Source organism: Sapajus apella, unplaced genomic scaffold (assembly GCF_009761245.1).
Source record: "Sapajus apella isolate SASKATOON/1434 unplaced genomic scaffold, GSC_monkey_1.0 scaffold34, whole genome shotgun sequence".
Classification (NCBI taxonomy): Eukaryota; Metazoa; Chordata; class Mammalia; order Primates; family Cebidae; genus Sapajus; species Sapajus apella.
This window is the reverse complement of record NW_022436974.1, coordinates 774,114-797,254: the sequence shown is the minus strand read 5'-3', so window position 1 is coordinate 797,254 and position 23,141 is coordinate 774,114. Positions and strand designations below refer to the sequence as shown.

Below are 23,141 nucleotides of genomic sequence, written 5' to 3'. Positions count from 1 at the left end.
TTCTCTCTTGGGAATTCTCCTCTGGTCCTCTATGGAAGATCTCACTCCATAGGGCACTTGCTGCCATCCCCTTTTTGTGGGGAGGACTGCCCCGGTCCATTGCTATCTAGAAATTGGAAGATATGTCTGCCTAATTCTGGGGTTCAATATTACTGAACCCATTAGCTAATAGACTCAGGCCTATGTCATCCATCCTGGATTTTATCAGTGTAAGCGGTGATGATCTGGCCTCCATATTAATCCCTTGTTTTATTTCTCCACTAATTCAAAGCCTGGTTGGGAAATAGTAGTGTTATTGATGGGGGGCCCTCTCAGAGATCCCAACAATTCCTTTGCTTTCAAGTACTTTTTATATATCTTAAATGAACATGGTACTCAAATGTGAACTTTTTTTTAATATATATTTATGGGGCACAACTTGGTGTTTTCATAAATGTCTGTATACATTGCACAAAGATTAAGTCAAGCAAATTAACATATTCTTCACCTCACATGTTTACTTTTTTGTGGTGAGAACATTTAAAATTTACTCTCTTAGCAATTTTCAAGTATACAGTACATTATTAACTCCAGCCACCATGTTGTATATCTCCAGAACTTATTAATCCTAACTGTGTACCCTTTGTAAACTCTGTACCTTTGACCAACATCTCTCCATTTTATGCCCCTTACCCCACCCCTGACAACCACCATTACCTTCTACCTCTTTGAGTTTGGCTTTTTTTTAGATTCCACAAATAAATAAGATCATATACCTTTTGTTTTTCTGTGTCTAGCTAATTTCACCCAGCATAATGTCTTCCAAGTTCATTTATGTTGTTACAAATGACAGGATTTTCTTCTTTTAAAAGGTGGAATAGTATTCCATTGAATATATATATATCTCTGTGTATGTGTGTGTGTGCAGATGGATAAAATGTGAACTATTTTTAATTAAAAAGGGGGGGAAATAAATTCAGGACATAATACAGGTATTCTCAATGAAGTTTGGTAATTAGCCAATTGATCTAAGAGGTAAAGAGAGATGAGTCTTGTGATTAAGAGAGTTTTCCAGGGAGTAGAAAAATCAAAGGAAGAAGCAGAAAGCATGTTTCTCACATATAGATGCTCATTCTTCACATACAGATGTTGGAAACTAACAACCAATTTTATAAGAATTGGGCAGTAACCAAACTACTATTGACATCTGTTTTACAAGAAAATTCTGTACTTTTACTAATTTACATTGACTGTTTACTGTAAACTCACCCAAATTGTAGTATTTCACATTGTCTCCCAGTGTTACTTTTGTCAAGTCCTTCAAGGTATCATTTGCATCGACGATGCTCTGGGCTTTGGAAGCATGCCAGAATGCCATGAATCTTGCAATGAATGATGCTGCAAAAATCGCTAACATACCAAAGTCAAGCATATTCCACAACTCGAACAAATATTCCTTGGGGCCTTGAGTCCAAATTTCTTTACATTCAGCCCATATCATGCCTGCAGCAGAAAGGGGTTAAAATATCAATTCAACCGCATTCAGTCTTAGCTGTTCTATAAAAAAAATATATATGTCTGAAAGGTCTCAGGCTATTACAAAACCCTTCAAAATTTGTCCCCAACCTGCCATCCCACCATAATCCCCAAATCCTCACAAATATCATAGTCTAGAAATATCAGTGCATACCTCAAAGCAATTTTACAAAGTTCACTGAACACCTTAAAAATAACAAACATCCTGCTGATCAATTAATTCCACATGTAAAAATGTATTTAAAAGATGTTTATTATAGGAGACCTTATAATAACCCCACACACTCAAAATGGAAGTAAAATGGAAGTGGAACTTCCACAGATGGAATATTATGCAGTCTTAATATGATATTTTATTAATTACCATGGGACAGTGACCATGAGAATGTGCCTCAGTGACACACAATTATAGGAATTTGATTGATCACAGGCCTCACCTACTGTCTTTTGAAAACCATGGCCACTTTTGTTCAAAGCCGTGTTTCCCCAGGCTGCTCTCAGCTGATTACTGAGGGTGCCTCTTCTTGAAAGACATGGGACTCTTCTGATGGCTGACTTTAGCTCAAGGATTTCATGACAGCCTTGCCAAACTTCCCTTAGATTGTGTAAAGATCTAGGATGCTTCTACGCAACCTTCCTGCCTGCTCTCTGTCCCTTGGGGTTTGACTTGCATCCCTGTCAGAGAGCTCCTGAGACTTTCCTCAGCTCTCTAGCCATTTCCTCTCAAAAGAAATGTTCCTTAATAAAATTTCCATTTTCCTTAATAAACCTGTTGAACATGACCAGGACTAACATCCACTGGAAAAAATTTATATTGTCATGCTAAGTAAAAATGTTTAAAACCAGCACAGTGAAAGCCTAGAAGGGATGACAGGAACTTTTATTAATAGTAGTTGCCTTTTTCTGATGGCATTATTAATAGTACTGCATATTTGTTCAAAATTTTAGCATAGTACTTAGGAACTAAACTTGAGATAAGACTACCATGAATTTGAGAATTTGTTCTTCCATTTGTCAGCTATGAAGTCTTTGATAAGATATTTAAACTATCTAAACCTCATTTTGTAAAACGGGAATGATATTGATTCGATCCTGCTTCACTAGATTGTTTTGAGCCTTAAATAAAATAGTCCATGTGAAATACACAGCTCAGTGTCTGGTACTTGGAAAAAAATATGACATTTATTGAATGCTTACTATTTAAAATTTTCCATGATTGGCACATGTATTTTTTTCTTAATTTGAATAATCCCACTTTTTTTTTTTTTTTTTTTGAGACGGAGTTTCGCTCTTGTTACCCAAGCTGGAGTGCAATGGCGCGATCTCGGCTCACCGCAACCTCCGCCTCCTGGGCTCAGGCAATTCTCCTGCCTCAGCCTCCTGAGTAGCTGGGATTACAGGCACGCGCCACCATGCCCAGCTGATTTTTTGTATTTTTAGTAGAGACGGGGTTTCACCATGTTGACCAGGATGGTCTCGATCTCTTGACCTCGTGATCCACCCGCCTCGGCCTTCCACAGTGCTGGGATTACAGGCTTGAGCCACCGCGCCCGGCCCCACTTTTTAAATTAAAAAGAAGTGGCTTTATCCCCATTGTCTTTAAGATACCCTACTATGACATCCTGCCTCCCTATGGAGCCATTTGGAGAAACACATCCCAAACAGCAACAATTGATCAAAACTTGCCTCCATGGAGAAGTCCTTCACAGCCTCTAGTTGAAATTAATCTTCTCCTCACCCTCAGCAACCACCTGCCCCAGATTCTCACATTTGCCCTAAATGTCAATCACAGAACCTGCTATGTGAATGGCTGCATAGCCCTGTAGGGATTAAGAAAATGCCCTGTCTCTGCTCTCCAAGAGCACATCATGTGCCTTTTCTCAAAACCAGTATTCAATGCAGCACAGAGGACATAGATTTAAGAAAAGACATCATTACATATTTTGAGTCGTTTCAAGTTAAGAGAGGACTAGGATTGAATTCATATATAATCTGGGGGATCAAATTTATAACAGGAAACATGGCAGCTTTTTCCCCCTACTTCTTCCCTGGGTTCCTGTCAGCCTCACTAGGAGATGAGGATGGTTCAGAGTAACAAGCATGGGGACCAAAGGGACATTTGAACTCATGCAGTCTAGTTGTTTTCAAAGCTTCCCCTCCTTTTGTTCCTCCCACTTCTCCATCTTCTGTTATCTTTCTCTCTTTAAGAAGTAGAATTCTTGGTACCAATGTTTTCTCTACCTCTCTTTAAGAAGTAGAATTCTTAGCACAAATGATGTCTTCCTGAAGTTTAAAAACTAAAACAAAGCAGTGAATTATTCTGCTCAAAGGAAAAGTTCCTGTCTCATTTGTCCTGAGAAACCCTGAGAGCTGCTAAGCAGACTCTGAAATCTTGTATCAAGTTCATGCTCTCCCCAAGCAGGAGACTTCACAGGAATCAAGCCTCTGCTTGTATAGATCTTACGATAAGGTGCTTAACTAATTCTGAAGGTTGCTCATTCCACTGTTGAATTTTCGGAATATTCCTTCGATGTGGATCCACTGGTTCTATTTTTGCCCTCTGGAGAGGTAGCAAATGAGTCAGCTCCCTCTGTCTTCAAATTTCTTTTTACAAAAAAAAACAACCAAAAAATCCCACCTGTGTGCTCATTAAATTTGTTTTTTGCTAGCAGGGGCAGGTTAACCATGAAACTGAAGCTTCAAGATGCCTTTACTTGCCCAGGCTCCTAAGTCCTCACTTTGTCTTCTTTTTCTCTAAATGGAGCCCTTGGAATAAACAAGCCTCAGATTCCACTGGATCTTACCCCATGCCTCACCGTCTAGGGTAAACTTCCCCAGTCCCCTCAAGAGCTGTTCTGAGAACCACTCACTCTCCTAACTGCTGTGCTTGAAACTCTTCTTAGTTTGCCAATTAGCTGTGCGTGACACCCGGAGCCTGCCGGTGTGGTCTGGCCATAGAGTAATTACTGCCCTCGACTGGGCTCCTCTCCTTCTGTTGAAGAGTCAGCCCAGGACTGCATCTGCTTTCTCAAGAGCTCAGACTGGCCATTAAGTGACAAGTGCTCCTAAGGCCCTTTTTACGAGTGTCTTCAAGCATGCCCTCCTCCCTGTGTTCCTGGCATACATCCTCTCATTGATTTGAACTCACTGTTCTGTCTGGTCAACATCTCCTAGCACATCGGTTTTGTCATTCAGCCTTTCAACTTTTTGTCAAATAAAAATGAGATAAATTTGCCTTGTGACTCAGTGTCACTCTCTCCCTCAAGCCCACATAACACACCCAATATCTCATCTAAGTAGGCCACTTCTTATTAACATTTCCAGAAAGTACAACAACTTTCTTTCAAGAATAACTTCAAAAAAGAAAATAAATACCAGTGTCAGAAACTGAACCAGAAGTCTAACATAGGCTACAAAAGCATCAGCTGTCCTGAGTTGTTCATTATTTTTCCTTTAAATAAATAACTGGCCCTAGTCTCTGAAGTCAAATACAAAGGCTGATGGGACAAAAGTTATGAGGAAAATGCTTTTGATTAAAGCTTCATTTAATATTCCTGTCTTAGGTTTCTAAATGAAAAAGGAAAAAATGTATATGAGGAGAATGATTTATGTAAAGAATGAAATGAACATGTTATATAAAATATAACTCACTGAACCCATGTAGTCTAGTTGTTTTCGGAGCTTTTCATTCCTCCAGTCCCAGGCATGATCCTCCTTCTCTATTCTCCCTCTTAGAGACTGCAGCCACTATCTATTGATCCAAGGCAAAACCCACAGGTCCTTCCTTCTGATGTGCAGTAACCACCAAGTTGTTTGGGGTTTACCTATTAGTGTGCTTTTAAGTTTATACATGTTTTATATATAAAACATAATATGTCTGGCCAGGCACAGTGGCTCATGCCTGTAATCCCAGCACTTTGGGAGGCCAAGGCAGGTGGATCATCTGAGGTCAGGAGTTCAAGACCAGCCTAACCAATATGGACAATGCTGTCTCTACTAAAAATACAAAAAAAAAAAAAAAAAAAAAAAAATTAACCGGGTGTGGTACATGCTTGTAATCCCAGCTACTCAGGAGGCTGAGGCAGGACAATTGCTTGAACCCAGGATGCAGAGGTTGCAGTGAGCCAAGATCATGCCATTGTACTCCAGCCTGGGCAACAACAGTGAAGCTCCATCTCGAAAATATAAATAAATTATAATATGTTCATTTTATTCTTTACCATAAATCATTCTCCTCATAGCCCTTTATATAAAATTTTTTAAATTCTTTACCCCTTATATAATATTTAATTTTTCAAAGTTTCATCTTGTTCTAAAACAGTCATATTTTACCTAATAGGAAAATAGCGCTCCTATGTAAAACTGACATATAAGCTCTTAGTGAAAAGTTGAATAACTACAATTACCTGAAATTTCTTGAACATGTCTGTTGTGCCATCTGGGAATTCAAGATTGCTGGAACTTTACTCAAAACCCAAATACTCCCAGGGATCATATTTTCTATTACTGAATGGACATTTCCACCTTGAAATTCCATGGACACTTCAAAGTCAATCATAATCTAAACATTATCAGCTTTTTATTCCTCCAGTCCCAAGCATGATCTTCCTTCTCTATTCTCCCTCTTAGAGACTGCAGTCCCTCCCAGCTGATCCAGGGCAGAACCCACAGCTCTCCCTCCTGATGTGCAATAATCGCCAAGTTGTTTGGGGTTTACCTATTAGGGTGCTCTCAAGTCCTTTCCTCCATCTCCTGAGTTCCAGGCCTCATCCCTCTCACCGGGAGCACTTCCACTGAGTCTCAGCCTCTGGACTCTTTAAAGCCAGCTTCGATCTCACAACCACTGTGACCTTTCTAAAACATGATCAGATCAGATCGCCCATTGCTGAAAAGCATCCTCTAGCCATTTCTCCACCCTTATCTCACCTTACTCACATCCATAAACGCACCCCGGCTCCTTCTCTGCCTAACTCATCATATTTCGAGTGTGCCAGGTGTTGCCATAGTTCCACATCTCTAATGTTCCTGTGCCTTGTAGTATCCTTGTCCCCCAAACAAGTCTGGATAACATTCTCTTAAAGTACCAAATTGAAGGCACTGCCCAGGAAGGACTTCTTGCCCCTTCCACTTCACATCCCACCTCAGATTTAGATGCCCGATCTGCGTATGTTCATAATATCCCAATAACTCCTCAATTATAGCATTTGTCATGTTGAATTTTAATTATTGATTTACTTACTGACCTGCCTCCCAGACTTAACTTCCTTGAGCACAGGGACTATGTCTCATTCACTTTAGTATCCTCATTACTTAGCAAAGGCACTTAGCCACTGGATTGATTTATTTATTCATAAATATCTAATTGAAGTATCTTTCTTGTTTGCATTATATTTAATGGCAAGGTACACGTATGATTGATTCTAAAGACAAATAGTATAACTAAGACCATACTCCTTCTCTTTCACTTACCACCCAGGAGTCCTAAAGTAAATTACTTAATCCTTACATAACTCCTATGAAACATAAGTGATGATATGTTATAGATTAGGAAATTGAGATGCAGAGAATGTGATTTGATGTATATAAAGTGCTTGGAGTCATTCCTGACATATAATAAATGTTCAATAAATGCAAGTGCTTCAATTCCTATCAAATTTCAATGTAAAATCATGGTTGTTTTTAAGCTTGAAATCACAGCTCTCTCTCAAAATATGAATATTATAATAGCCTTGTGTCACTGGTGGGGTATGACTGATACTATCCTGTTGTTTTTCTTCCTGGGTTTTCCTTGGAAATGCAAAAAGCGCACAGCATGTGAGACTATGGCACTGATAACAAACCCAAGGCAACTGTGCTTTAAGAACACAAAGAAAATTATGATGTGCAGTGCATTGTATCATATTGCACACATTTGTATAACTGATGTGTGAAACAATCAGTGTCATTCAATCCAACTGTTAAGGCTGCAAAGAGAAATCATGACAGAAAATCAGTCTTTACCTATTACCCATGATATAATGAGCATCTCCATCCATGAGAAGCAGGATGTTTTCATCCTGAACAGCTGTTTTGCATTATCTGTGCTGGTTTCATTAGGAAGGAGTTTTGTGCCTTCAAATCTGTCAGCTGCATTCATGACTAGCAGTCCCAGAAAAATGGTGAAGGAGGCTGCGTGTGCTACAAACTTCATGAATGGTCCACGCATTATCTTCCCCATCTGCCACAACACACACCAAAAGAAAATCTGAACTTTGTTTTGTACATGTTGCAAAGCATACATAAATACATGCAAGAATAAACATCTGCATATTCCAGTGTTCTCCTGAGATAATTGTTTATATTTATGTAATTCATGATAGAGTGATATCTTTATGCTGTTATAAAATTCTATTCACATTCTTCACCTACATGTGCCAATGTTCTCGATTAATAGCTAAATAAATGTATTTTTCTAATAAAGGATATTTAAATTCTTAAAATATATAATATTGTGGAGACAATGTAGAGCATAATATCAGCATTATTCATGTAAAGCAAACTAATTTAGTGGGCCTGATATATTGAGGAAGTGGCAATGAAAATATGAAGCTGAGTCTACTTCACAAGGTATAGAACCTTGGTGGTTGTCCTCACATATACTCCATTGACAGGCCTGAGTGGATTTTGCTATTCTGGTGATGTTGTCAATGCAGTAAAAGTCATGAGTACCAGCTGGGCATGGTGGCTCATGCCTGTAATTCCAATACTTTGGGAGGCCAAGGTGGGTGGATCATGAGGTCAAGAGATCAAGACCATCCTGGCCAACATGGTGAAACCCTGTCTCTACTAAAAATACAAAAATTAGCTGGGTATGGTGGTACACGCCTGTAGTTGCAGCTAGGTGGGAGGCTGAGGCAGAAGAATCGCTTGAACCCGGAAGGTGGAGGTTGCACTGAGAACTCCAGCCTGGCAACAGAACAAGACTCCATCTCAAAAAATATATATATCATGAGTACCAAGAAGAGAACTCCCAGTTGAGGGTAGGGCAGCAGGGCAGTACTGGAACAATGTTCTGGAAGGACACTGGATTTAAAGTCCAACATTTTAGGTTCAGGTTCCAGTTTCATTCCCTTCTTAGTTGAGTAACAATGAGCACATTTCCAAATTATGTGAAAACCAGACTTTATATGAAATATGGGGACAATAAAAGCTAGTGTGCCTTTTATAGTACAAGATTCATTTCTGTCTGAGATGTACAGATCTTCACCTAGGCAGAGTGAGGATCTAGGATGTGACTAAGAGGTCTGGACATCCTCTGAAATGAACAAAACTCAAACTGTATGTGCAGTTCCCCCTGCCCTTTAGGAGACGGTCCACAGCTTTCAGCAGTGTTTCAAACGAGGTATTACAGAAAACTTTACAAACTAATAAAATACAACCAACACTTAGTTGGCACTGTTTAAGTGTTTTACACTGTTAACTCATAATCATCACAACAAAAGGGTAGGTGCACTCAAATGCCTGCTTTGGATGAAGAAACTGAGGAAGTGAGGTCAAGAAACTTGTCCAAGGTCACATATCTCATAAATGGTAGAACTGGAACTTGAACCCAGGCACTCTTGTTCCTGAGTCAATACTTCTATTTGGTTTACAGAATAATTTCATACTTTCTCATCAATGTGCCTACATATATAAATTATTAGTGGAAACAAGGAATTATCTTTTAAGACTTGGAAAAGATAAATGCTGTCATGGAAGGAACACAATTGGTGTTCTCTATTTCTATACCTTTATTTGTCTATGTGGTTTTCAAAATCATAAAAATTAGATCTGGAACCAATCATGTAGTTCATAACTTCTCTTGACATTTTGAATGTCAGGCCAGACACAGAATATCAATTTTCAGGGCAGGGTGTCTGATCTGTGTGCCTCACCCCTACCTGGCTTCTCTTTTTTCTCCATTGGCCTACTGACCATTACATCATATTACTCTTCCTTTATTTTATTCTAAAGGGAGTATCAATCCAGGCATTTTCTTCTGCTTATTAAGTCTGAGGGTATTTTTTGGTTTGTTTGTTGGTGGTTTTTTGTTTTGTTTTGTTTTGTTTAGCAAACAAAAAGCTGGTTGCCTAGAAACTAAAATGGGCATGTTTGAAACCTCACAGCCTTTACTTTTCTTACAAAATTTGAGAATTGCATTTCTCTTTAAGGGCAATTTGGGCATCTCTCATTAGACTTTAGGAATTAAAGCAAGTTACCCTTTTTAGTAAAAAAAACTGCAAAGTAGGAGAGCTAGATGAAGAAACTGAACAACTGATGTACCTGGAAAACGACTGAGGATAAGGATTGAAATAAATACCTGTCTTTAAATATTATATGTCGTACTCTCTTTAGGTATTTATTGATGACTAAATACCTAGCTGCTCAATACTACCGAGAAATGAAAAAGGTTGAGACGAGCTTAAACTAAAATTATCTGAAATTACAGTGTGACTATTTTTATTGTAATGAGCAAAAATAATTGATATTTGGACTATAGTATAAGAAAGAGAGCAAGTGGGGAAAAAAAAGGAATTTTGGAAAGGGGAAAAAAGAAAACCAACTATTGTTTCCTATAGCAAAACCAACTTTAAATAGAAATAGGGACTCACTCAGTCACAGTGCATAGGCCTGCAATTTGATCTTATTAATGTTCATAGATATATTGTAAAATCCAAAATATTTTAAATATATTTGGAATAAAACCACTAATTTATCTGAAACAATCTCCTCCCACAAAAAATCCTGTGGACTCGAAAGCATATTTATGTTTGTTGCAAATGGAAAACTGTAAAATTGGTTTTATCATCATGCTTCAAAGGATAAAATAGTAAACAGTAAAATATGTTTTGGATAGGAGAAAAAAAACTACCTTGACAGTGTCCTTTAAATTTGATTATTAGCCTCAATGTTCATAAACGAGAATGGAAAACAGATGCCAGAAAGAAATATGACCAGGGAAGAAGAAATAGTAAAGGAAGTCAGTTTAATTAGAATTCAATCAAAATTTAAGAAATGTGTAACTCTAAGGACTGCCAAAAATAGTCTCTGTCAAAGCACCAGACACTCTGGAAGATATGCTTTCTAACACACTGGTTATGGACAAGGAAAATTATTCAGTTTAGAAAAGAGGTTATAATTTAACTGGTTACAGAATGAGAACAGGTATAATTCAAAAACTCCCCCCAGTTTAATTTAGTTTAAATCTCAGATGAATCAGGAAATAGAAGGAGAAGAAGAACAAAGACACTACCTACATAGATAAAACTTATATTCTAGTGAGGACGGTTTAGAAATGTGTTTGTATAAATTTAAGGGTTATCAGTGCAATTTTGTTACACTGCATAGTGGTGAAGTCTTGGCTTTTAGTGTACCAGTCACTCAAATAATACACATTCTACCCATTAAATAATTTATCACCACCCATCCCTCTTCTGCACCTCCACTTTTCTAAGTCTCCAATGTCTATCATTCCACACTCTATGTCCATGTATACACATTATTTTTCCAGGCAAAATTTGTCATTTATATTAAAAAGGGGGAAAATTTAACTTTCTAGATGAAAATCTGTACTATAGATATCATTTCTAGTAAATTGCACTATTTTCATTTTATTTTCCTCATTTATATTTTATGTATCTAAGATACCAAATTTTGGCCTTATATATTTTTAAGGGAAAAATATCTATGATGATGAATTTCACTGTCATGAGAAAATGTCCAGTTTCCAGTAGTTCCTGTCATCATTACTAGAAATAATTATGTTTCCACTGTCTAAAAGGCTTTGCACAAGCTTTCTAGCATGAGTCATTTTGAACAGTCCTTATATGGCTAAAACACCACTTATATTACCAAGTAATTACAAAACAACATGTTAGTAATAGTGATGTTTGTCTTTGCGCCCACATATTATGAACATTTGAAAATGAATCATGCCCATGTTTAAGCAGGGGAAGTGACCCTACTGATAGTTCTTTCTACACAGCACATTAATAGCCAGCAGACACTTAGCCACTAAGCTTCAGAATTATTTCAATCTGCTTCTCAGAGTTAAACAGATCCAGGCATGTGGCTTCAAAAACATGAAGAATAGGCTTGTTAGCAATGCAGGACACAAATTCCTCTACTTGTTAACAGAATGGTTGGTCAATATTTCTCAAACCTATCCTGTCACACCAATGAAAGGCTAGATCCATCTGAACAGAGCATTTTTACCAAAGTCTGGGCAGATAGCTTTTGCTAAGAAAATAGGCTATTTCTGCTGTCAGGTTCTGGTGTACTTACTCCCTAAAAATATATATATTCTTTACTGAAACAAGTATTAATTAGTATTTACATGATGGCCTTTCATTTAAGATTTATCTGGTCCTATTATCTAAAATAAATACAAGACAAAACTTTCATCTCAAATTTTGCCAGAGGAGAAACAGAAAGTGTTTAACTTTTAGGATGTCATTTGAAATACATGCTCAATGGTACTATGACCTTGTTAAGATATATAAAAGTATATGCATAGATGTATATAGAGAAGAGTCAAAGGAAATAAACAAATATAGTTACTGAGTTTTCCTTCACACATTAACAGTGGTGATATTACAGGTGAATTTCAACTTTTCCACTTTTTTGTTTCCTATAGCAAATATGTATTATTTTAAAATATTAAAAGTAATAAAAATTATTTAAACTCAAACAAGTATTATTTTGTAATATTACAAACAATAAAGATTACTGAAACTCAACTATAATTCCCTGAAATTTTCATTTTGGAGATAAGATTTTTTCCCCACGTAAGACACATTTCTGGTGGATAATAGAGGTCCAAGCTTCACATACATACCTTGCTGCATGGAGCAAACCAGTAAATCAGAGCCAGGAAGGGCAGTCCAATGGCAACAGCAAGGACCACAAGGAACTTGACCACCATTGTCTGCTGTCGTAAACCAGAAAGATTCTCATACCAGATGGAGAGAAGTTGCTGTTGGCAGTTTGGATGAGCTACAAACTAGCAGTGAAGTGATGAAACATTTAACAGTTTGATTAAAGAAAGGTTCAGCATAAACAATTTTAATACTTCCATGCATTCTGATGAAATATAGTTAGAATTAAAGAGCAAATATAAAACATTAGAAATATAGTTAGAATTAAAGAGCAAACATGAAACATTATAAACTTTTGCCATTTGCTTGTTGCCATATATTTTACATAAATTTGAAGATTTCAATTTATTGAACTTTTCCTTTTTGACTAATGAGCTTTCTTTCAAAGCATAGAAAAAATTTTAATTCAATATTATAAAAAGATTAATCTATGTTTTACATAGGGCTTTTATGATTATATTGTTTTTCATCTAGAAAGGTATCATATTAACTCAGTTGCCTAAATACTTTTAAAAAATAACACTTTTCCTGCACTGACCTAAAATGTCACACATTTTATACTAAATTCCCATTTGAATATGGGTCTGTTTCTGGACTGCCTATTCTGTTCTGTTGATCACTCCTTCTATTCTTGTGCAAAGTCTCTTTTAATTAAGAAGGCTTTAAATTTCAATATTTATTTTTTGAGGGCATTTTTTAAATTTTCATATATTTATTTTTACAACTGAGCCATACATATGGCAGAGTTATTTAATATACAAAAAGCAATATTCTAAAATAAAAATTGGTAAAGAATATTAAAAGGTTATACAAAGGACAGATTATATAAAAGAACTACAAGTGCATCTTAAGGTTGGTTAACCTCAAAGGTAATTAAAACAAGATAAAATGTTTATCCACTCAGAATGGTAAAGTTGGATAATACCATTGCAGGTGGAAGAAATAAGCCCAGTCACACGCTGTTGGTGTGTATGGAAACTGGTATACCATTTTTGAAGGGAAACCTAGCAAATGTTTGGAAACCTAAAAATAAAAATTTGACATATTAATTCCACATCTAAGAATTTTTGTTTACAGGTAAAAGTCACGCAAGTAAGCAAGCTATATGAACAAATATGTTTGCTGCATAAAAAATAAACAAAAATGTAGTAACAAAAATCTGAAAATTATCATAAACATCCCTAAATAGTAAACAGATTAAATGAATATAATGAGATAACAATGCATCCTTTAAAAAGATCAAGTGGACATTTATTGACTGATAGGTGAAGTTGTCCAAGAAAGAAATTTGTGTTGAGAAACATAACAATGGTTCCTTATTCTTCATTCAGAACTGGAAAAATGGGGAGGAGACATGTTTATAGTATTTGAAAACTTATCATAGGCATATGTTACTTTTATTAGAAAAATCTACCTTTAAAAACATTTTTATTTTTTATTTATTTACTTATTTTGAGACAAAGTCTCACTCTATCACCCAACCTGGAGTGCAGTGACATGAACTTGGCTCACTGCAACCTCTGCCACCAGATTTCAAATGATTCTCCCACCTCAGCCTCCCAAGTAGCTGGGACTACAGGTGCACACCACCACATCCAGCTAATTTTTGTAGTTTTAGTAGAGACAGGGTTTCACTACATTGCGTAAGCTCATCTCCAGCTGCTGATCTCAAGTGATTCACTTGCCTAGGCCTCCCAAAGTGGTGGGTTTACAGGCATGAGCCACTGCGCCTGGCCAACTTTTTAAAAGATATCTTATATAATCTAAGAAAGTAGAGAATGGGGACAATGCTTGAAGACAGAGACTAAAAATGTTTCACAAATGAAGATGCAGCTGGAGGAAAGTCTAATGCAGTAAAGAAGGAACTGAAGGCATTATTGGAAAACAGCAACAAATGGGATAATGGAGTTAAGTCTCAAATAGTAATGTTCTTGTCTTATAAAAAATATTTTAGAATTTGGATACATGAAGTCATTGTTATAGCATTAGCCCAGTCAAAGAAAGTGGCAATCCCTGCAAAGTTCTGTTTCAATACGTCTAGATTTTAAAGACTGACATTTAGTGTAGGTAAAGTGCCCCACAGCTAGTACAGATGCTTATGATTTGTGAGAGAATCTGCCTAGTACAAACGTTATTTAGAAAATTCCAGCTCAATCTAACAATATCAACCCTTTATCCTTATTTAGCACCAACAAGAACCAAAATAATGTAAACGGGCTTCATGCCTGACCTTACTTTTTTCACTTCATATTTAATGGCAAGTTTTAAACGGCTGAGATTTGGGCGACCATGATCACCACTCTGGAGCGTTTCAACATCCCCATTCAGAATGGCCTCGACTTCTTCTGTGTTTCTGCACAGATCAAGGAGTCCAACAACAAAGTCTTTGCACTGCACTGACAGTTTTTTGTAGTCATTCTAGGGAAGACAAAGCAAAACAAAAGCAACAATGTAGAAGCAGCACATTTTACTATGCTTCAGAGACTTGAAGGATTTTACACTTCAAGAGAAACATTCTATTTTTAGTTTTACTGTTCATTTATCATATTTCAATTGCTGTTTCTTCTGACCTCTAAAATATTTTAACACATGAGTATTTTCTTCATACCCTCAAAAAGGAAATTTATCTAAAGCATAATCAAAGTTATTTAAAAAAAAGAGTACGCTGGCTGAGTGTGGTGGCTCCTGCCTGTAAAATCCACACTTTTGGAGACCGAAGTTGGCAGATCTCTTGAGCCCAGGAGTTGGAGACCAGCCTGAGCAACATGGCAAAACCCTGTCTCTAAAAATTACAGAAAAAATTAGTCTGGAGTGGTGGTGTGTGCCTGTAGTTCCAGCTACTTGGGAGGCTGAGATGGAGATCACCCAGGGAGGTCGAGGCTGCAGTGAGCCATCATCATCCCACTGCCACTCCAGCCTGGGCAAAGTGAGACCCTGTCTCAAAAAAAAAAAGCATATGTTGTACTAAACTCACCTGTTGATCCAGAAGAAATATAAAATAACCAACTTTTTCCACAGCATGATCATAGGACTTTGCATACATCATCTTCGTGGGCACAACTTCATCAGTTAGGCACATGATATACATTTAATGGGTCTTTGGAAGACCTTGTTAACTGTGTTGATAAACTTGAGCAGCATAGAACATTGGAAAGGTTCCAGAGAAGAGCAAGCACATATCTATTTAACAGATTTTCACTGAAGAACTTTATATTGCAGCCACATGGTCAAAAGATGAAATCTAGACTTAGATTTCATCTGCAATTTGTGACTCTTTAGAGAAAAGACAGTTTAATGAAAGACTGTTGTAATTTTGTAGTTTGTTGCTAGCTATCTAATACTCTATTGGGAAGACTAAAATCATGCAGGTCACATTCAGATTACCATAAACTCATATCATATTTCTGTATGGCATCAATTTACATCTTCATTCATGCCCTTTTAATATTTCCTCCCTTTATTTTCTTACTCTATGACTACCTATAACCAAATGCTAATCAAGAAATCCTGTTAGCTAGAGCAGCAGTGTTCAATCTTTTGGCTTCCCTGGGCTACACTGGAAAAAGAATTGCCTTGGGTCACACAAAAAGTACACTAACATTAATAATAACTGATGAACTTAAAAATTTTCCACAAAAAATCTCTTCATGTTTTTAGAAAATTTACAAATTTGGGGCTGCATTCACAACCATCCTGGGCCGCATATCCGACCTACACGTCCTCGGGCTGTGGATTGGACAAGCCTGAGCTAGAGTTTGTTGTATTGCAGATGGATGGTATATCTCCTTTAATCTTTACAATTGCTCAGGTTGAAATATGTGTCCAAAATCATGCAGCTAGTAAGCACCAAAATCAAGCTTTAAACCTAAATCTGCTTGGCCCCAAACCTTTTTGCCTTTGAGATAATGCCACTTTATCTCTCATTTGTAGGGTACTTTTCTACTTTGATTTTTGAAACAACTGAGGGGACAAGCAGGGAAAATACTATTCCCATTTTGTACATGAAGAAACTAAGGTTCTCTGAAACCACGCAGCTTCAATGACAGACTTTTATCTTAAACCCGTGCTGCAGATTTAAAGTCAGTTGCCTCCTTTTCCTGAAACCAGTGTGTTGAAGGATAAAGAGATTTCCTTGGAGAGATCAAGAGAAATGTATGTGATTCTGGATATCAGTCAATAAGGCCATAATTGGGGGCAGTCTGTATGGAGAACAGGCTAATTCTGAGTTTGTATAAGGTACCTCCTTGGGCTCCTTTCTGTAAATCATGCTGAAAGTGAATTTCAGTACATTTTAGTAACTGCTAAACAGGCTACAATTTGCTAAACTGCAGGTCTAAAAAGATTCCAGAAAAGCAAATTAATAAAGCAAATTGTGTCTTCCCTGAGAATGGCTCAGACGACTTATAAACAGATGTCTGGGCAGATAGTATATAGAGAGTTACAACGAAACAGCTTTGCCCATCTTTTTTTTTTTTTCTAAATGGTGTCTTGCTTAGTCATCCAGGCTAGAGCGTACACCCAGTCTAGAGTGCAGTGGTGCGATCTTGGCTCACTGCAACCTTCACCTCCCCAGTTGAAGCGATTCTTGCGCCTCAGCCTCCCGAGTAGCTGGGATTATAGGAGTGTACAACTGCATCCAGCTAATTTTTGTATTTTTAGTAGAGATGTGCTTTCACCATGTTGGCTATATAAAAGAGTCCATTAGGGCCATGAGGACAAACTTTTAGATACGGAGGACATATTTATCTGTGTCCACTATAGTATAGTAGTTAGGACTTGGTAGTTTAGAGCTGGATATACCTGTAATCAAATCCCAACTCTTCTACTAATGAGCCATGTGACCTTTAATAGGTTAGAACCAGTCTATGTGGTAGGGGTTCTTATTACTCTCATTTCACAAATGAGAAAACCGAGGCTCAGTAAGATTAAGTAAGTATTAAAGAGATTATGCATGCCAAGGGCTTAGCATGGGTGTGAGCATTTAGCAAGCATTAAAGTATAACTACTTTATTTTATATCATCAAAGATAAGATCTGAAAACTGGCCATCTCTTGACATTCATAAAATACCATACAGCTAAGACAAAATTTAATGCACCTGGCTTCTTTTGAATGTAGAGCTCAATTATAGTGAATTCTTAGTCCTTTTAAAGCCAACAAAGTAATTGTCAAAATCAGTGCTCTCTAGAATTCTAAGAAAGTTCAGATATATTTAGATATTGAAAACAAAGTGCAATTATTCAAAAGTAGGTAACACTTTTTTAAAGCAGAAACCACATGGAATGAAAAAGTAACGTGCAAGAGCCTTGTGGTATTTAATACCTTAATCTATAATTTTTTGTCCAACTCATCACTAATTCCTAAGACATTTTCTTAAGCAAAACCTATTTAGGAGACAAAGAAAGAATAAGACTATGATTCAGAAATACACACTTTTTTTCTACTCAGGAAATCATTTACAAATATTTTCATACTTTAAGTTATAGACATTACTATTATTAATTCATATTTTAAGTAACTGACATGTAAACTCACTAAATAAAATGTTGGTGGTAGTTTATTAGCCAGAATGCAGCGCTATGATTTTGGTTCCTTGAGAGGAAAAGTGAAGCTGATGGGCTGACTAAATTCTGGGTCATGTCTTTGAATCACACACTTACACCATACATTCATTAAGCAGATATGGGTGCTTGCCTATTTACCTTTGAAAAGTTGAAAAGAGTTAGCTGATAGTGGGCTAATAAAACACAGTTTAGAAACTATTTTAAAAAAACCCTGTTAAAATGATCCTTTCAAAGGATTCTCTTAGTTGAATGTTACATAATAGATGTTATGATTTGTGATTTTAATCTCTGGCTCTTTCTATATAAAGAATGATGTTTACTTCATAGAAATTAACAGGGTAGAGAAAAATTGCCTTGATTCTCAGTAATCTACTGTGGGGGCCCTGGAGATGGAAGACTTGGGTTTGAAGCTTATCAGCTATGTGACTTTAGATCAATGATTTAATCTCTTAAAGCTTCTAATCCTTGTGTTTAAAATGGGATTAATATTAGTACCCACGAATTAGGGTTGCTGTGAAAATTATACAAGATAATGAATGCCAAGTTCCTGGCAAAGGGTAGTACAGATGATTGATGATTATTATTGTTTATTTCACAAACAGTATCCAGCTCTTCACAGTTAGCAATCACAAAGCTATGCTATCAAATATAAAGTCATGTTGAAATTCCTGGATATTATCTGCAAACATTGGAAATAAAACTATTCATATATTTTCACAGCAAATAGTTTATGCACAGCACTGTGATAGATACTACTCTCTAAGATGGCAGTTTGTAAAATGAGATTATATATGTGAAGAGCAAGCGTTTTCGTCTCTTCCTCCTCCTCACAGTCAGCAGCGGAGGCACTGACACTCAAGAACTACCTGAGACTGGGTATTTATAAAAGAGAGAGGTTTAATTGGCTGATGGTTCTATGAGCTATACAGGCTTCTGCTTCTGGAGAGACCTCAGGGAACTTACAATCATGGCAGAAGGAAAAGGGGAAGCAAATAACTTCTTCACATGGCAGCAGGAGAGACAGAGACTGAAGGGGGAAGTGTCACACACTTTTAAACCATCAAATCTCATGAGAACTCACTCACTAGCATGAGAACAACAAAGGGGAAATCCATCCTCATGATGCAGTCATTATACACCTTGCAGACTACTTCACATGTAAGTGGCACTCTTTGTCACCCTGTTAAGGTCTGATAATGGTGATACCATCTTTGTACCAATAAAAAGTACTTTTCAAAGCAGCTATTTTCTTGGAGGATAGTTACCTTTTGGATATTATACACTAGAACATAGCAACTGTTTACAAACAGGCAAGGCAGGAGTTTCTCTACCCTCCCTCTTCCTCAGAGTCAGCAGCAGAGGCATCTGGAGGGCCATGAGCACATCACGTGCAGGCCTCTAGGAAGATGTAAAGGAGCTGGAAGACCTCCAGAAAAGCTCTCTACCCAGAATGACAGAGAAGAGGACAATTCCTGCTGTGTATAAGAGGGGACTTTTTTTCCTTTTTTAATTTTTATTTTTCTTTAAGTTCTAGGACCCATGTACAGAATGTGCAGGTTCGTTACATAGGTATACATGTGCTATGGTGGTTTGCTTCACCATCAACCTATCATCTTAGGTTTTAAGGCCTGCATGCATTACGTATTTGTTCTAATGTTTTACTTCCCCTTGCCCCCCACCCCTGACAGACCTCGGTGTGTGATGTTCCCCAAAAGAGGGGATTTTTAAGGGGAATAAAAGGAAACATTGTGTGATTACAAACAACCTAAAAGGTAAACAGGTTCAAAAAAAGGCAATTAGAGACATAAGTCATAGGCACATATCGAGATACTAAAAAGAACTTAAGAATTCTGGGGAATGTATTTGTGGACAAGACCATCCCTGGTATTTATCTCCTTGTCTTTAAGTCTGTTGTCCCTTATTTGAATTAAAACTCAAGTTAAGGAAAGAAACCAAGAGTTTTTGCTGTCCTTCTCTGGTATCAAAACCAGTCAGTTTTGGGTTTTCTATTTTTTGCTGATTTGGTATGTGTTGTCAATCTTAACCAAATTTTTAGTTTAAGATGGCTGAGGTCTCATGCTGCCAAAGCCTAAAACAAGTTATAAAGATTCAACATAAAAACTGAAATAGAATAGGTAAAAAAGTTATGTTTTTCTCCATTTTCTTTCAAAACCTGCAACACTCCAATATCTCTTGGTTTTCTTTTTGTTCCTGTGGCTCCATCTAATAGTTATATTTCTCTGCTGAGGTCTCATATCACCTCTGCTGAGAACGAGCTACACATGTAGTGATATGAGTAACAAAAAACTTTGGCTTAGAAGGTTCAAGGCACAGGCTGAAATTGCCTCAGAAACCCAGGAACATCTCCCATGTTCTCTTCTGTTAATGGACTATGGGTTATTGTAGTAAGGGACAATTTGGAAGGAGCTTATAAAAGCAAGCTGTATATTGGAGCTTACAAAATCTTTACGAAAAGTCTCATTCTCTGACTGTCACAAAATAGATTGTCTTCAAACAGAGGTACACAAATGCTTTCCAAGGGGTTGTAGAATATTGATAATATTTAGGGAATCAATTTGCAGATCTTCCACTTTCCCAAAATGGACTTCCTTGAAAATGGAGCTTTTGCTCTTTTACAAAAGTAATTCCCGGCTCTCACCCACTCACTCATGTAGCAAACAGGAGTCCCCCTTTTACACTATCCAAGTTCTATAAACCCTGAAGGGCTTCCTGTATTTCCCTGAATAAATACACATTTCTGCTGAAGATGAAGCTTACTGATAAAAATGCAGCACCTTGGCTCTTGTTGGGATGTTCCAGTTTCAGATGTAGAGTGCAGGGTAGAGACAGAAACAGGGACCATTTGTAATGACTTCACCTCTTCATTTGCCAACAATTATCAAAGAATGAATGCTTCTTGAGTGAGAGTCCAGAAAGAGTTAAGCAAAGACAGCATCAGTAGGGAATACCGAATACCAAACAATCCTTTGTCATGTATTTAAATGTAAATGATTCCTTTACATTATTCTTAATATCTTTCAGATGTATCATTAGCCAGGAAAAAAAGTATCTCAAACAGGTAAGGCAAAAAACTTAGTGAGAGTGATTCTTTTGAATGTGACTTGGAATAGTTTACAGAACCCAAAATTTCTGCAGGATGATTGTCAAAACCCATGGATAAAACTTTTATGTGATTTATTTCCAATTTAGTATCTGTAATTCAGTAAGATAGTTATCAAGTTGTATCTAGAAATACTTATTTCTGCTACAATTTATCCTCTTTTAATTTATTCCATAAAATCTTTAATAATTTATATGTCATATAAACAAAGTCTAAAGTAACATATTGGCTGCCATAACAACTAATTTTTAGCTACACACACACACACATTTATATATATTGTATATATGTAAATAGTATATATATATATATATATACACACACACACACACACAATATAAAATGTGTATATATATACATACACATTTTTCTTTCATTAAATATATAGCAAAAGTGTGAACATTCTTAATACCACTAAAAAGACATCCAATAAGAATTGTGTCATATAGTTAAAATTTGTTTTTCAAAATGTGTACCTATTATTTTTAGCAACTCGGTTCATTTTTATAGTTTTTGATTAAATATATCAATAATAGATATAATGATAACTCTTTTCAGAGTATTTTCAATATCTAGAGCCTTTAACAACAGGAAATGAAACAAAATTCTAAAATTTTATATATATGTGTGTGTTATGTATATTTTATTTATAAATGATATATATGTTATGTATATAAGTGATTTTAAGAGACTTTACAATAAAAAGATGTAATGTTAGGAATCACATTTGTGAAGGAATTGGACTGAAAATATGACCTCAAGGAGTAAAAGGAAAGATGCAGCCATTCTGAACATTCAAGAAAAGGTTGTTCGTTTAGTTGTGGTGGACATGAAATCATTATAGCATTTAAAGTCCTTTGGATATAGCTGAAGGAACCATCGAAGAGTTCTATTCTTAAATGGCAATATGCACACCATGCAGAAGTCATATTCCTTAAAAATATTTATACTTACAAAAGACAAAAAAGATATCAATTTTTAAATGTGCAAATGAACACAGAATTTTTCCAACGTCTTTCAGATGGAAAGGGAGGAAAAAAAAATAAAAGACCATGAGCAGGGAGGATCTCCTGTGGCCAATACAACTCTCAGGTCCCTGTGAGGCTGACCAGGCCTATGCTATCCAGCCTCAGTGACTTTTATTTTCTGAGACTCTCAGAGAGCTATTTAAAAAGATTAAAAAAAAAAAAAAAAGACTGAAAGGCTATGTGCAGGCATGTTTGTAGTGTATCAGTGTTTATTTCTTGATGGCAAAATTAGGAATGATTTTAAAAACTTCCTTCATTTTTATATTATTATTTGTAACATGGCTATGTGTTATTTTAAAGAAAGAAAAAAGAAGTTATTTTTAAATGTAGATGCAGCAGACTTAGGAGCAAACCTCAACTCAGAGACGCCAACTTCTCTAGTCCTGTAAGATCCCACCCTGCTGTCAACTGAGGCTGGGATGTTGGGATGCTGGCAAAGGGGTTAGTGTCGCAGTAGTCATGGGTCATGGGGGAATGTGATTTCCCTGTGAGTTTATACACAAAGGCAATGGAGCTTCACCCTCATATGCGGCTGTTCTTTCATCTGCTGTTCTAACTAATTTCAAAGAAGAAAAAAAGAATTGTTTTAATGCTTGATACCTGGCAAGGAAGAAATCTTTTCTTGTTTCTTGTTTTTGTAAAAAGCCCTTAAAAATCAAGCCAGTAACTGTCCTTTCTCCTTGTGCAATAATTTTGAGTCAGTTTTCTAATTATAAAATTTGTCAAGTTCTAGGACATACTTTATAAAAGCATTTTTTAAACTGCTACACTGGTTTAACAGTAATCTAATTTTTGAAAGTTTTTTTTTTTTTTTTTTTTTTTTTTTTTTTTTTTTTGAGGTGGAGTTTCGCTCTTGTTACCCAGGCTGGAGTGCAATGGCGCGATCTCGGCTCACCGCAACCTCCGCCTCCTGGGTTCAGGCAATTCTCCTGCCTCAGCCTCCTGAGTAGCTGGGACTACAGGCACGCGCCACCATGCCCAGCTAATGTTTTGTATTTTTAGTAGAGACGGGGTTTCAC

General features: G+C 36.6%; 1 protein-coding gene across 2 annotated transcripts in view; it reads right to left on the bottom strand.

The window, feature by feature from the left end:
• TRPC6 (transient receptor potential cation channel subfamily C member 6) overlaps positions 1–23,141 on the bottom strand; it is a 125,583-nt gene that overhangs the window by 23,036 nt on the left and 79,406 nt on the right. For both annotated transcript variants that reach the window (XM_032295702.1, XM_032295703.1), the window contains exons 3-6: positions 14,646–14,828; positions 12,371–12,535; positions 7,516–7,732; positions 1,249–1,482 (exon numbers count right to left, since the gene is read on the bottom strand). In XM_032295702.1, the coding sequence (XP_032151593.1) occupies positions 1,249–1,482; positions 7,516–7,732; positions 12,371–12,535; positions 14,646–14,828 (799 nt within the window). The remainder of the gene's footprint in view (positions 1–1,248; positions 1,483–7,515; positions 7,733–12,370; positions 12,536–14,645; positions 14,829–23,141) is intronic.